At 46.1% G+C, this 15,794-nt stretch overlaps 1 protein-coding gene across 3 annotated transcripts in view; it reads left to right on the top strand.

Annotated features, from left to right (window-relative positions):
• Positions 1 to 5,586: 5,586 nt before the first annotated feature.
• Positions 5,587 to 15,794, top strand: part of GABPB1 (GA binding protein transcription factor subunit beta 1) — a 53,190-nt gene continuing 42,982 nt past the window's right edge. Inside the window, exon 1 of one of the 3 annotated variants that reach the window (XM_006139236.4) lies at positions 5,587 to 5,726. In XM_006139236.4, the coding sequence (XP_006139298.1) occupies positions 5,724 to 5,726 (3 nt within the window). In that variant the 5' untranslated portion in view covers positions 5,587 to 5,723. Of the gene's footprint in view, positions 5,727 to 5,897; positions 6,029 to 15,794 lie in introns of those variants that run through there. The other 2 variants (XM_014581654.3, XM_014581653.3) reach the window with 2 other exon arrangements.

Here is a 15,794-nt window from a genome sequence, read left to right as displayed (position 1 = left end):
CGCATCGAAATCGGGGGCCACCTGAAAACATAACATTAAAAACCCCTGAGTTGCTATTTATCATGCCTGATGTCAGGCTCCCCAAGCTCCCCTCTTTTGGAGCTGTGGTGAGTTTTAGCAGATGTGTATACCTCTGTCTGGAGACCACTGATAGAAAAATGGCAGTCTTATTGTCACAGGCTGAACTTGCTCAACAAGCTCCTGCATCAGCCATTCTGTTGTCAAACAGAATCTCTTTTATTAGTCTACATTAGTTGCATTTGTGTGGGTTAGAGGCAGTGCCAGGAACTTAAAACCCAATTGTCCATTCCTTTAAAAATGTTATTTCTTAATGGGTGGGGGAGAGACAGCTATGTGTAATAAAATTTACATTTCATGTAGTAAATTGTGATCTTAATAATGAAAGCTCCTTTGCTACTAGTCAGAGGCATATTTAATTATTCTTCAACTGAATTTAAATTATTTTTAATAATACTAAGGAAGAATTGTATTTTGCTGATCAATGGATGCCAATGCTTAGCCTGAATTATAAATAATGGTGATAGTGGTGGTGTTGCCTGTCTGTATTAGGATGGAATAACAATTTTTTATAATCAGCAGCCGATGAATGTAAACCAATGTTATGTGTTCATGAAAAAAGTTTTTTATTAAGAGGTACAAAAAGATTTTGAGAACATCCACATTAAACACCCCATATATTCATATAAAAACTATCTGAATATAAAACTGCTGCTATACTGTGAAAGCCTTGATTGTTAGAAGCCAGGAGTGGATGATAGGGGATGGATCACTCAATGATTGCCTGTTCTTTTCTTTCCTTCTGAAGCAACTAGCATTGGCCACAGCCAGAAGACATGATACTAGATTAGATGGACATGGTTCTTATGTCAAACCATGGTTCATTTTGCCCAGTATCCTGCCTCCAACAGTGGGTGTCAGGGGAAATGCAGAGAACAGGTCAATTATGCAGTGTTCCATCCCTGTCTTCCACTCCGAACTTCTGGTAGTCAGAGTTTAGGGTCCCACTGACAATGGGGTTGAGTTCCTGATCATCGTGGCTAGTAGCTATGATAGACCTATTCTTGAATTTATCTAATTCTTTTTCCACTGAGTTATACTTTTGGCCATCACAACATCCGATTGCAATTAGTTCCACAGGTTTAGCTCTGGAAAACATACTTCCCCTTGTTTGTAATAATCCTACTAACTTGTAATTTCACCAGATGATCCCTGTCTTTAATACTGTTTGACAAGATAAATAATACTTCATAATTCACTTTTTCCACATCATTTATGATTTTCATGGACTTCTATTATGGCCCCCATTATTTACCTCCTTTCCAAGCTGAAGAAACCCTTTTCTCTCTTTCTATGGAAGCTCTTCTATAACCTTGATCATGACTGTAGCCCTTCTCTGAATGTTCCTGTTTCACTTTATATCTTTTTTGAAACAGGGCAACCAGAATTGTATTCATAGTGTGAACATACCATGGATTTATATGGTGGCATTATGATATTTTCTGTATTATTTTCTACCTCTTTCTTAATGGTTCCTAACATTAAATTTTTTTGACCACTGCTGAGCCAAAATTTTCAGAGAACTAACCACGATGACTCCAAGTTGTTTTTCTTAGATTTTAAATTATCTGTTGCTATCCATTATTGCTTATGTATAGTTGGGATTATTTTTTCCAAAGTGCATTACTTTGCACTTATCAGTGTTGAATTTCATTTGCCATTTTGTTGCCCAATCACATAGTTTTTGTGAAATACCTCTGTATCTCCTCATAGACTATTTTTGACTTACTTTGAATAATTTTGTATCATTTGCAAATATTGCCACTTAACTCTTTGCCCTCTTTTCTAGATGATTTATGAATGTGTTGCCCATCACAGATCCGAGATCCTGTTCACTTCTTTCCATTATTAAAACTGACCATGTATCTCTACCTTTTGTTTCCTATCTTTTAACCAGATACTGATCCATGAAAGGACCTTTCCTGTTATCCCAGGGCTACTTAGTTTCCTTAAGAGCCTTTGGTGAGGGAAATTCAAGTACACTCTATCTACTGGATCACCTTATCTGTATGCTTCTTGATTCCCTCAAATAATTCTAATAGATTGGGGAGGCATGACTTCCCTTTAGAAAATCTACATTCACTCTTCCCCAACAAATTGCATGTATCTTTGTATCTGACAAATCTGTTCTTTACTATAGTTTCTACCAGTCTGCTCAGTACTGAAATTAGGCTCACCATCCTGTAATTGCCAGAATCTGCTCTGGAGCCTTTTCTGCCCCTAATGGCCTTGGGGGCAATGGATTATTTCTAAAAGTTGCAGGGAGAGGGAGATGAGGCCTCACCTCTTCAGTGGCCCACTCCTCCCCCAGCCAAACCTGTGGTGGGGAGTTGGAACCAAGACCGACCCTCAGTCTAACTGTTGCCCAGATCAAGTGGAGGGTTAACAGCTCCGCACAGCTGCCAGCCTGTGTGGCTCTTACTCTGATCTGGCTCTAGCTTCAGGCCTGGGGCAGGGACTTGGCTAAATTAAGGATGTTAAGTATCGACTAATTGAATAGTTGATGCATTTTGCATATTCGGTTAGTTGATAGGGCACCTCGGCCATTGTCGGGCTCCTCGCGACACTTCAAAGCAGCAGCACCGCACGGAGCCAAGGTCAGCGGGGAAGTCTCCAGCTGATCCCAGGCTCCACACAGTGGTGCTGCTTTGAAATGCCGCAAGGAGACTGGCACCAGGCTCCCTGTGGCGCTTCAAAGCAGCAGCGCTGCATAGAGCCCAGGGTGATCCCAGGCTCCATGCAGCACTTTCGCTTTGAAACACTGCATGCAGCCTGGGAACGCTGCAGCTGGCCCTGGGCTGCACATGCATTTCAAATTGGCAGCGCCACATGGAGCCCAGGGTCTGGCCTCTTTGAAGTACCCCCTCTTCTCCCCACCCCACTGCCTCTATCTGATCTGGCCTCTATCTGAAGTGGGGGTGGGGAGAAAGCGACTAGTCCACTATCCTGTTGACTATTTGATAAGCATTTGCTTATCGGATAGTTGGTTATTTGACTAGTCCTTCATGTCCCTAGGCTGAATAGCCACATCTGGGTCATGGTAAGAGCTACCTGGGCAGGTACGGGGAGTTGCAGACCCTCCACCTGCCTTGGATGGAAGTCAGGCAGGCAGGGACACAGGCCAGCTGGATGGTCTGCTGCTCCCCACAATTGCCTGGATCTTCTCTTACCCAGGCTGGCCTCCAACTTCCAGCCTGGCTGCAGGGAAGGGTCTCAGGGAGGGTGAGAGGGGTAGGAGGCTGAGGGGTAGGAGCCCCAAAAGTGGGAAGACTGTGGCTTCTTGGCCCCTTGTTTCAGTGCCCCCAATGTTAGAGAAAAGGTAGGCTAGATAATATGTGATATTAGATCAACTTCTGTTGGTAAGAGAGACAATGTTTGAGCTACATAGGACTCTTTATGTTTGGGAAAGTTATTCCTAGTATCACAATAAAATACAGAGTGGAAAGATAATTTAGCATAGTTAGTACATATTGTAAAGCACTACTGAAGGTAGAGTGGCCCATTAATGCCTCTGCAGCCTCTGTCTTTTTTGATTTGGGGTATGCTTTATAGTGTCACCTTCTGGCTGACACATTGAAACAGCACTAATGAGCTCTAGAAAGACAAGCAACTGGTCCTCTCATCAGAACAAGTGTGAACAAAACATAAAATATTTGAAATTGATGGAGTAAAATAGAATAGAATTCATTGGAGTTGTAAGATAAGTGTGGACTCTGCAGGCAGGAAATGTGCAAGTCTGACTGTGGTGTAGTGGTCTGAGCATAATATACTTAGCCATGACCCTCAAATTCTGTCCCCACATCTGTCAGTAGGAAAACTCACTTATTTTTTCTGTAACATAGTTCCCTGTCTGTAAAAGGGGGATTTTAAACTGACTTCTTTCACAGAGGCATAGTGGCATTTAATTCATTAATATTTCTGAGGTGATTTCAAATTTTTTGATGATGTTGATGATTTGTACTTTCTGCTGACGTGTGTAAAGCAATTTATAGTACAAAAAAAGGCTGCTTTAAAAATATTACTTTAAGTCCAATAAAATGATATTTTAACAAAAGAAATCTAATTATTAATGACTACAGAAATAACAAAATTTCATAAAATTACCATTCTGTAGCTGACCTCTCAGACCACTACACTGCAGATCTATATTGGTATAACTGTCAGTTGGGGGTAAGTAAAACCCACATTCCTAAGAAATGTAGGTATACCAACCTAACTCCCTGCTGTGCCAATAGGAGAGCTGCTCCTGTCAACATAATCTGCCTCCCTGAGAGGAGGAAGCTAACTACATTGACAAGAGAAGCTCTCCTGTCAGCATAGGAGCATCTTCACTTACGTGCAAGAGGTACAACTGCATCTGTGCCGATGTAGGGTTTTAAGCATAGGCCTACTCTCAGGTACTCATCTTCATAGAAAACTAGGAATGTACAATCCTGTTTGAAAATGTTAACTGGTTAAACTATATGTAGTAAACCCATTGTGTAGTGGACCCATCCAGACTGGTTCAGCTGGGTGCCAGTTAACCGGTTACCCCAGAAAGCATGCTGGTAAGGCAGTGCTTACCAGGAAACCAGTTGCCCCTTTACATCCTAAAGGAAATTGACACAAACATCTTCAAATGGTGAGCCTGAGCGTTTAAGTTCATAACTTTTCTGGACAGTGTAAATCAGGGACTTCATAAAGACTTATTACATTGGACAAGAATGGCTTATGAGTGACTACCAAGATTTTAATGTGACACTTCATCTTGAATGGTCTTTTATGTGTTAACTCTTTACACTTAAATATCTGTTCCACCCTTTATTTTGCTGTGACACTGTAAGTGCCTTTGATCCAGAGCTGCGCATTCTGTTTTCTTTCACCAGCAGAAGTTGGTCCAATAAAAATATTACTCACCCCACCTCAAAAAAAGCAACATAAGCGATAGCCTTTCCTGGTGGCTGTGGGGGCCAAGAACTGGAGCAACTGTGGTAGCAGGGACTCAAGGCTCTGAGTAGTTGGGGGAGGAAGGCTTGGAACACGTGGGGGAGTGGAAGGCAGGGGATTTGAGTGGGAGCGGCTGGGGCAGCGGTGAAGCGGGCAGAGTCCAGGACAGGAGGGCAGGGCTGCGCTGGCTCATTCCGGGGGTGCGAGTTTACAGCCAGCCAGCCAGCGAACCCACCCGCTCGCAAGGCCCCGCAGCTTGGCTTTGCCGCACAGGGCCAGGGCAAACCCCTCGGGGGGCTCAGCTACGATTAACAGCTGCTAACCACACGAAGCCCGAACTACCTGCGCCCGGTCGGCGGGGACACGCTGCAGGCTAGCGCCCGGGGCTGGCAGCGCTGACCCCGCCTTCGCAGCTCCGTGGGCGGCGACGCGCTCAGCCCGCCAAGCTCGCAGGGAATCTTCCTGGTGGCCGTGCTTATACGAGGGAGGGGTTTGCTGTCACCGCATGGCGGAGGCCTGCTGAGCCCAAACTGTCACCCAGGACTGCGGCCCCCTCCCCCTACCGGCGGGAAACAACGCAGGCACGGAACATGGCCCCCACCCCCGTCCGCTCGTTCCGATCTCTGCGCATGCGTTGTAGAGTGCACCGAGGCCGTATCCCTCCGCCAAGCCCCCTTTTGTCAGGGATATTTGTGTAATAAGATAATCCCCGCACCCCAATGGTAAGTGTCATGCGCCCCTCAAAGCGCTACCCCCTCGTCAGGCCGGGGTCCCCCTGCTTAAGCGCAGAGGGGGAGCTTTGCGCTGGCCTGAGCCGTCTCTCCCCTCCCGCCCGCTGTGTCCCTCCGCCAGGCGCAGCAGCAGGGACTTTTGTGTGGGGCTTTTGGGCGCCGTTGAGAGGCGGCCTTTGGCGCCCGTGGTTGTTGTTGTGGACGGCGGTGACGGCCGGGCAGGCAGCACGGTAAGGCCCCAGCGCCGTGTCCCGTCTCTCCCGCACCCCCCCGGGCCGGCCAAGCTTTTCCAGGTCAGTCTGTGCCTTTGTAGGGCCCTGTTACCGGATGTGGAAGTTGATCTCTTCGCTGGTAAAAAATAATTCCACTTCCCCCGGAACCCGGCGCCGCGGCTCCCTCCGCAGCGCCCAGCCCAGCCAGGATTTCCTGTTGGGGAGAGCGGGCGGGCCGGCCGGCCTTCCGGGGACCCCGCCGCACGGGGGGGCGCCCGCAGGGCTGGGCGCGGGAAGGGCTTGGCGGGGTGGCTGTACGCCGGAGGGGCGTGGGTGTAGGTGTGGGGAGGCTGCGACGTGCGAATGGATGGGGGGAGGGGGTCTCGCTGAGCTCGGGGGGACGGGTCTGTATGGCGGGGTTTGAGGTGCGCTGTGGGGGGCGGGAGGGAGGCTGTGGCGTGGGAGGGCTGAGGCTCTCGCTGAGCTCTGGGGGGGACAGGGCGTGTATGGTGGGGTGCCTGTTGGATGTTTGGGTGAGGGGATGGGCGTGATTGAGCTCTGGGGGGGCAGGCGTCTGTATGATGGGGGGCATGTTGCATATGCTGAGAGGCTCGGGAGGCTGTGGTGGGTGAGGAAATGGGGGTTTGCTGAGCACTGGGCAGGTTGAGGGACTGGTGGGCTGGATGTTGGCTATGGGGTGGGGAGGCCAGTAGGATGAGTGGATGGGAGCTTTCTGAGCACTGAGGGATAACTTGTGTGTGGTGGTATGCAAATTGAATGTGCTGCGTGTGTTCAGGATGCTCTGGTAATGTCAAGAAATGGAGGAGCTTGCTGAGCTCTAGGGGGATGGGTCTGTGTGGTGGGTCAGATGTAAGTTGTGGAATTGTGGTGGGTGAGGCGCTAGGAAGCTTGCAGAAATAAAGCAGTTTCATTGTAGGGGAAAAAGGGTATGTGTAGTGGGGTGCATGATGTATGTGTGGCAAGCGGAGGGGAGGCTGTAGTGTTAGGGTATGTGGGGGTTTGCACAGCACTGTGGGTGCTTGGGAGTTTCCAGGAACTAAAAATATGTAATTGACAAGTATGTCATATGCTGAAACCTCCAGGAATATGTCCGTCCAAAGTTGGCAGCCTTGGGGAATGGGAGGTAAGGGTTCTGTGTGGTGGGATTCAGGTTGTATGCCATGAGAATTGGGAGGCTGTGGTGTGGGGAAGGATGACCAAGCTTTCTGAGTGCAAGGAAGGGAAAGATGTGTGTGGCAGGATGCATGTTATATGTATGTTTAAGTGATGGGGGGTGTCTGCATTACCTTCTTCTCAAACTAGGGCCAGCTTGGTTAATATTCGTGACTTGTGGTCCCAGCAACTGCAGTGCACATAAGTTGTTTCTGAAGCCCAATTGTGTGTGTGCTGCTGAGGCCCTGTCTATTCGTCCTGTCCAGTGTTATAGTGAGAAACAGATTAGTGACTAGATGAGAAGCCTTCTCCAGTATCTCAGCAATGTACTTTCTCAAAGGGATTCTGTCTCCAGGGTCTCAGCATTGCTCCACTCTTGCCTCCACTGTGCCAATCTGACCTTGCATTTCCTGCCTTGCTTTAGCCTGGAGTGCACCTTACTGTTGATATCCATTGTAGCGTCTTTGGAAATATTTTCAGCTCAGAAGGGCTTGTTTTTGACTCAAGATGAATTAGCCCATTTTGGAATTAAATATATAATATACATGTAAAGTTATTCTCATAAGGCACCTTTGTTTGAACAGTTGTATTGTCAGTCGCTTCTAAGAATCTAATTGTTTTACATGCTACTAGACCCCTGAAAGTAGCTCTTTTTAAATATAGGGCTGTTAACTACAAACCCAGAGAAGGATTCTAATAATTTACCTCTTAAATCAGTTTTAAATATTTTTATGCCCTCTGCTAAAGTGTGTTTTGCTTGATCTAATTGGGTGAAATCTGGAGTAAACAGTAAGTATTAGTACTAAATTTGTGTGTAGCCATGTAAAATGAACTTTGAAATAGTTATGTCCTGTATATAAAATTGAATGTATTTATTAGGGATTTCAATTAGGATAAAAGCTGGTTTGAATAAGATATGTGATTAAAAAAAAAATTCATATAAACTGAAACTGCGTTCTTTTCTTCAGAATGTTAAGCATATGTGAAATACAGGTTCAGTACCCAATATACTTCAAGAATCCGGTTTGCCTAATGAACTGTAACAAGCACAAATCCAAAAGTAAGGGGTCAGAAACAATTCTCAATTAGTAGCACAAATAAAGAATGTTCTTTCTGAAAACAGGTTTTGGGCCTATCCAAATAATAACAACTGTCCTCGCTATAGAGGTCTACATTAAGAAACTGTTTTAATCTTTCGTGAGGCCAACATGTATACCCTCAGATCTGTTCCATTCAAAGCTTAGTACAGTTGAGGGGCATAGTTAAAACACAACTGGATCTTGGCTGTCAATACAAGATAGCATTTATTAGGGGAATAACATTTGTAAAATATGTAAGTGTATGCTTTCTGGCTCAATGAAAAGTTTTCTATCATTCTGAATTGTACAGTTGCATTTTACTGATACACAGACATATTTTAAATTATAGGGGTGTGAGAAGAAAATTGTACTGACATAATTAAATATCTTGACCTACCTCTACATGACAGAAAGTTTTTACTATTCATTTTGCCTGTTCTCTGAGAGCAGACTTTTTTTCTGAACATATATCATGTTGAATTTTTGGTTATATTTTCTAGAAACTGGTTAGCAATAGGGATACTTACCAGTTAACCCGTGGGTTCCCCTCCCCATGACAGTGCAGCTGGTATCACCCTGGCCGCAACATACTGCAGGGTCAGAGCAGCAGCAGCCCCTGCAACTATGGAGGGACTGGGCCAGAGCAGCCAGCAGTCCCCAATGCTTAGTGAGCTGGTGCTACAGCAGCCCCCTGTGGCAGGGCAGGGCTGGGTTGGAGCAATGCCTGCAGCCAGTGGTTAACGACTGGTTAAACACAAAATTGCTTCATTGTTAGATTAAACGGTTGGCATGATAAAACAAAAAATTTGAAGCTTTGCTTCTGACAAACTGCATATTAAATAATAAAATTTTAAGTCTGTACTCTAGCTCAGATTTTTAATATCAACCTGCATACTTATGTTGATCCGTGATGATGTGTGGGAGTTACAGAATAAACAACTATGATTATTTACAAGGAAATGATTCAAGAACATGACGAATTTTTATTTCCTTAGACATTATTAGATGCAGCCTGATAGATAATATATATTGTGAAAATAAATTTAATGCATTGGAAGTGGTATTGAGAAGCATTATCATATGGAAACAAATACTTTAGGCTCTATGCAGGTACAGTACTAATAACATCATTTTGAGTTCAAATGAAAGAGGGTTATCTTTTGGTGGTGTGATGGAAAAAGTACCTTGTTCTGAATTCAAACATTGTGGTATTGTGTTAATACTTGGAAAATCAGAAACAAGTTGGTATTCGTGATGATATTTTAACACTGATTCAATCAGTGGTTCTCAAACTGTGGGTCAGGAACTCAAAAGTAGGTCACAACCCCATTTAAATGGGGTCACCAGGGCTGGCTTAGATTTGTTGTGGTGCAGGGCTGAAGTCTGAGCCCGAGCCCCACTGCTTGGGCTAAAATTGAAGCTTATGGAGTTCAGTCTTCAGTCCTGCTTCCCAGCAAATCTGCTTGAGTCTGAAACTCTTGGACCTCTGCTCCCTTCCCAATACCTACACCTCCCTGGGGTAGAGGAGTTTGGGCTTTAGCTTACCCACCTAGGACAATTTGGGCGGGCGAAGGCCTCGATCCACCAACTTGGGGTTGTGAAGTAATGTTTATTGTCAGAAAGGGGTTGTAGTTCAGTGATGTTTAACTCCCGTATTAGATAATGAAATATAAAATGAGATGTTTATATTTTATTTCATGAATTAGTTTTTGCTAACACACATATATCAATGTTAGGCATTTTCAGTGTTTTTTCTTTGACGTCTAGGGCACGTATACAAAATCTAATAGAAAGAAAAGTAGGCCGATTTTTTTTCAAAGATTGTGAATAAGTTTCCATTTACTTGAGTGGGAGTTGCAAGTGCTCAGCACCCTGAAAACCAGGTCAGTGACCATGGAGGAAGATTAGCTTGGAAGCAGCAAAAAGAAAAGAACTTTCTGAAGAATAAATACCAAGTGGCTATGAGAAATGACAGGTCTTACCATATTCTAAAGCACAGGTTTCTTAGTCTTGGGTAGCATATTCTTTTTCCCTTGGGCTTTGTTTACCTTGGGTTTTCAGGCATCCATAAAGTTACACTTGTGCAAATCCCTAGCATAGATACTGTGTATTGCTGGCACAGTTTACCCTGCAGTAAACTGCATTGGTGCAGATCACACTGTTCTAGTGTAACTAAGACTTGGTATGTGCTACTAACTTGTGGTATAATTATATTGCGCAGGGGTGTGGAAAATCCACATCCCTGGATAACAGTTATATTGGCCTAATTCCTCTTCACTTTGATACAGCTTCACTAGTGGCTGAAATCTAAGTAATCCTTGAGAAAGTTCTGCTACCAGCTGCCTTCTTTCTTATCTCCCTAACTGGTGTCTTGTACTGTTGCATAGGGGAAGAGAAATGGACTCTCTGATACCTAAGATCCAACCCATTTAGAGCTTTACACATCAAATTTAACAATGTGAAGTGTCAAATTTAACAATTTGAAGTTGTTAAACAACTTCAGAGCAGATGTACTATGTTGATGGAATCTCACAGGTGTGCATTTGAATTTTGTTTCAACTCTGGCGCCTACGTGATTTTCAAGGTAACCATGTGAAGTATATGGAAGTAACTGAGTATAAAATTCCAAAAATCAAGGATTGCTGTGAAGAACCTCAAGTACAAATGAGAGCATCCCAATTGCTTAATTAGTCATAGGCAAAACACTGCTGCTTGCCACTGACATGGTATGTAGGGTAGGAGCTATTGGGGTGCAAGAGTACCCTCCACTAAGGTCTGGTTTACGCTTAAAAGCTTTGCTCATAGAGCTATGTCAGGAATGTGAGAAAATTCACAACCCTAACTGACATAGCTATGCTGGAAAAAGCTCTAGTGTAGAGACAGTTAAATCCTCATAGTCCCTTTGTCAGTATAACTATTTTATTTTTCTATAAACTATACCAGCAAAATAACTCTTGCGGTATAAGCCGTGTGTTCACTAAGTGTGTACGCTAGGGTTGTAAAATCCCATTTATTTTGCTAACTGATTAAACATATAATTTAATCAGTGAACTGACTAAAGAGAGTCAAATGGGAGGGCTGCTCCAGCTCGATTGGAGTGTCCCCCTGCCTGCTGCTGGACTGGAACACCGCAGGCAGAGGCTATTCCTGCATCCTGTTTGGAGCAGCCCCTGACTGTGGCACACCCTGGCTCGCTGTGGACAGAGGCTGCTCCAGTGGGCCAGGGTACCCTGCAGGCAGGGACTGCTTCGGTGTCCCAGTCGAAGCAGCCCCTGCTTGTGGGGTGACTGGGCCAACTGCAGACAGGGAGCTGCTCCAGCCCCACCGGTTAAATGGTTAAACTGTCACATTCCTACTGTGTGCTGATATAGCTATATACCTTTTTCGAGAGTAGAGAGGGCCTTACAAACAATTGGTATAGCAAGTATTCATGTTAGGGGCTCAAGATAATATCCTCAACCTACTGTTTGTCATGCCTGGGTCAAGCCTGTTGGTTAATTTTTCCAAGCTACACTTTTAGGAATACAGCTGGGGAGCCCAAAGACCATACTTTACTGGTCAAATGAAAAGGAGGTATATTTGAAAAGGAACATCTAGGGATGTTAGTGTGTAATTGAATAGTTGTGTAACCGTATCACACTTTAGCGGTAACATGACTACAGTAATTCCTGACTTAACATGTGCCTGCTTAACACGTTTTCATGATAGCACGATTTTTTTTTTTAGGGAACATTTTTCAAACAACACAACCCCGTCCCCGCAATAGCACGATTTCCCCTAGGGCCCACCGGTGGCTGGCAGCTGCGCAAGGCTTCCTCTGCCTCTCTGCAAAGCGGCAGAAGTTTGCCGCTTGCAGCAGCATTCCCCGGTGACCCCCTCTGGCCGGACGCAAGGCATCTGGCCAGAGGAGGTCACCAGGGAACTGCACTGCGATCGGCAAACCTCTACCATTTTGCAGGGAGGCGGCAGAAGCCCCGCACAGCTGCCGGTGACCGGCCAGCTGGGGAAACCCAGCTGCTGGTTGCAAGCCCCCTCCCCTGTCCTTCCCTTCCCTTCTCCAGAGCCAAACACCTCCCCTCCCTGCTATAACCCAGTCCCTTTTCTCCCCCAGCCTTATGTCTTGGTCCCAAGTGCAAGCTGGAGCTGCGAGCACACATGCACTTGAAACACAACCCCCAACCTTTTCCTTTATTTTCAATGGGAAAATTGACCCCACATAACACATTTTCACTTAGCATGATCATTTTCTGAAACTTATCTACCGTGTTAAATGAGGAATTACTGTATTCAATAGTTCTGTCCCCAGAAGTGGGGCCAGCAGCTAGCACACTCCCGGCCCCACTCCTGGGGAGCCCCCTGCCTCTATGAGAGGCAGCAGTGTGGGGTGGCAGGTGGGAGTCAGTTTGCAAGTAGAGCCAGTTTAAAAACCAGCTCCCTGAGCAGACCAGTTCTGCCTGCCGCCCTGCACTGCTGCCTCTGATACAGAGGTGGCAGCAGCCCTATCCACAGGGAGCTCAGACTACCATGGAGAGGGTCTGCTGCTGTGTAGCAGCCTCTGTCCAAAGTGGGTATGGGCTGTCTGGACAGAGGCTGCTTCACAACAAACTCCCTTGCCCCCACTCGGCTGCCTCTAATAGCTGGCTCCCCCAGGACTGGCTCTTGCTCCCTCTCCCTGCCTCTGTAGGAGACAGCAAGGAGGGAGGGACAGAACGGTCTGTGGGGAGTTCTCTGACAACATCCGGTCAGTGTGTAGTGGTAGTCAAAGAAGCTAACAGGATCTTAAAAACCATTAGAAAAGTAATAGATAAAACAGAAATTTCAGGTTGGACCTCTCTGGTCCAGCATCAGTGGGACCTGACCAGTCCTGAACAAGAGAATTTTTGGACCAGGGAATGTCTCCTACCTCTGGCTTGCAAGCCTATCACCTGCTGCTGGCAGGTTGCCACAGCAAGCAACCCTGCCTAGCCCTCTTTCCCACTCCATCTCCAACCTGAGCTGCTTGCCCAGTTACTGCTGGTTCCCTGGGCAGCACAGGCTCTGGCTCCTGCCATGGGGCTCTGTTCCTGTGCAGGTGGGAGCAGATGTGGGGCCTATAACCCCATCCCCGCTCAGCCCTAGTCCTGGCCTTGAACAGCTAGAGGAAGCTGCAGGGCTCTGGCCCTGGCCCTGTGTTCCTGGAGACTTCTGGAGAGCTCCGGCTCTGGTCCCATGCTACCCCCAGCTGGGCTGGTGACTCTGATGTCCCACCCGGCTGGCTCTCCTCCTCTTAGGTTCCCAGGCTCTCTGGTTTGGGAGCATCTGTAGTCCAGTGTTACTGGACCAGAGTACCAGATTTTGTAGGTACAACCTGTATCATAATGCTTCTATATAAATCCATTGTATGCTTACATCTTGAATACTGTGTGCGGTTTGCTCAACTCATATATATATGCACACACACACACATACACATACACAGGGTTTGCAGCTCTTGCACATGAGCATTGCGGGGCTGGCGAGCAGCTTTCGCTGCCGTTTGTCAAGCCCTCTGTGTGTACGCAGAAACAAGCTACTAAAATTATTAGGGAAATGAAGTCGGAGAGATTAAAATGACTGGGACTTTTCATCTTGAAAAAGACAACTACATGGGGATATGATAGAGGTCTATACAATCTTAACTAGTGTGAAGAAGGTGGATAAGAAAATGTTGTTTAATCCTTCACATAACAGAAGAACTAAGGCAGGGGTGTCCAAACTTTTTTCAAAGAGGGCCAGATTTGATGAAGTGAACATGCGTGAGGGCCGACCATTTTGCCTGACATTCTTTGAACCATTAAAATTAAATGCAAATTAACTATTTTATGCAAAGTTTATTGCAAACAGCATACTTTTCATTTCGTCACATGGATGACAAATCTAAACAGGTGTTACATCACTCTGCCTTTCATATCTGAAGGCCAGATGGAAAAAAAAATCCAGGAAGCTGAAATATATGTCAGGAACATTGTAAAGTACATTACATATTGTTGGTAATAAAGGTTGTCTGTCAACTTTTCAGTTCAAAAAATATGAACAGGAACATAACACCAAGTATACATGTAGTGTCCAAATATATTTATAACTGATTTAGACCAACTGACATTAACTGAGATTTTACAATGTATTCATCTCAATTGAAAAAAAAAACTTGCCTGCACTAATGTGAAGGGTGAAACTGAGATCTGGACTGGAGCACATAGGCTAGATCTTTTTCAAAGGCAGTGGTTTTGATGCGCAAAATCTCACGCAGGTGAGAGTCACTTAGTCTTGTCCTCACGCGGTTCTTGTTAAAGTTCATAGCAGAGAATGTCTTCTCACACATATATGTTGAGCCAAACAAGCTCAGCATTTTCTTAGCCAATGTTCGAATCTCTTGAAACCGTCTCTTATCCAGTTGGCGGTAAAAGTTCACAAGAGAGAGCTGTTGGTGACGACTGCGTAACTTGCTGTCACAATGCAGCTCAATGAGCTCGAGCTGCAGCTGATCTGGAGCATCATTGGGGTCAACAGAGAATGGAGAGGAGAAAAGGCTGATCTCCTTTTCAATAGCTGAAAAATCCTGAAAGCGCCATTTAAACTCCCCAGCCAGAGATGCGATGTCTGCTGCATACCTGCTCGTTTGCGCACTGATATTGTCCTGTGGAAAACTGTTCATTATTTCCTGCAACTCTGAAAAATGTATGGTATTGGGCTGTGTTTGTGACAACAGCCTTATGAAAAGTTGCAGCTTTGTTCCAAAGGCTTTGAGGTGTGAATAAAGCTGGTTCACCGCTGCATCTTTCCCCTTGCCTTTGTGGCTGTGTGTGGTGAAGAGTCTAAGGATGAGCTCGGGCCTGCCAGGAAGCTGACAGCGCGCAGCGCCAATCACAGGTACTGAGACATTTCCCGATCTCTGCAGCTGCGGACTGGGAAAATGTCTCTCTACCTGTGATTAGCGCTGCACGCTGTCAGCTTCCCGGCAGGTTCGGGTACGTGGAGCTGCGAATACGCCCGAGCTCATCCTTAGTCCTGAGCGGCGCTCGGGGATTCATTGGGGGCCATAAAAGATAGATACCGTATTTTCCGGCGTATAAGGCGACTGGGCGTATAAGACGACCCCCTAATTTTCCAGGTAAAACATAGGTTTTGGCCTATACTCGCCGTATAAGACTACCCCCCTATACAGAACGTCCCTGTGCTGATACTGTATGTACCGCGCTGAGCCAATCCCGGCAAGCGGTGTATTCTATTAATGCATACAAAGCCTGCTCGGATTGGCAAAGGTTGTAATAGCCCGCCACCCCCTTTTCCCCCCCAAACCCGTGTGGGGACGGGTCCTCGCGTTGACTGCACGGAGGCCCCACTCCCTAGCTTTGCTCTAGGCTTGCTTGCAAACGGGGGTTTAGGTTGCGGTCTATGCCCATTTATCTGGGAGAGACCAACCTACCGCCCAACAAGCCGTCCGCTTCCCCGGTTGGGGGAGAGTCCCCGTAATCTGGGATGGGGAGGACCCGGCGCCCGTCAGGGGGGCTACTCACGGCCCCTCTGGGTCTGTTGGAAGTGTCGCTCCAAGGGCCAGCGTCTCGGGCCGCCTCGCC

Source organism: Pelodiscus sinensis, chromosome 14 (genome assembly GCF_049634645.1).
Source record: "Pelodiscus sinensis isolate JC-2024 chromosome 14, ASM4963464v1, whole genome shotgun sequence".
Lineage (NCBI taxonomy): Eukaryota > Metazoa > Chordata > Testudines > Trionychidae > Pelodiscus > Pelodiscus sinensis.
This window is presented reverse-complemented; position numbering and strand designations above follow the sequence as displayed.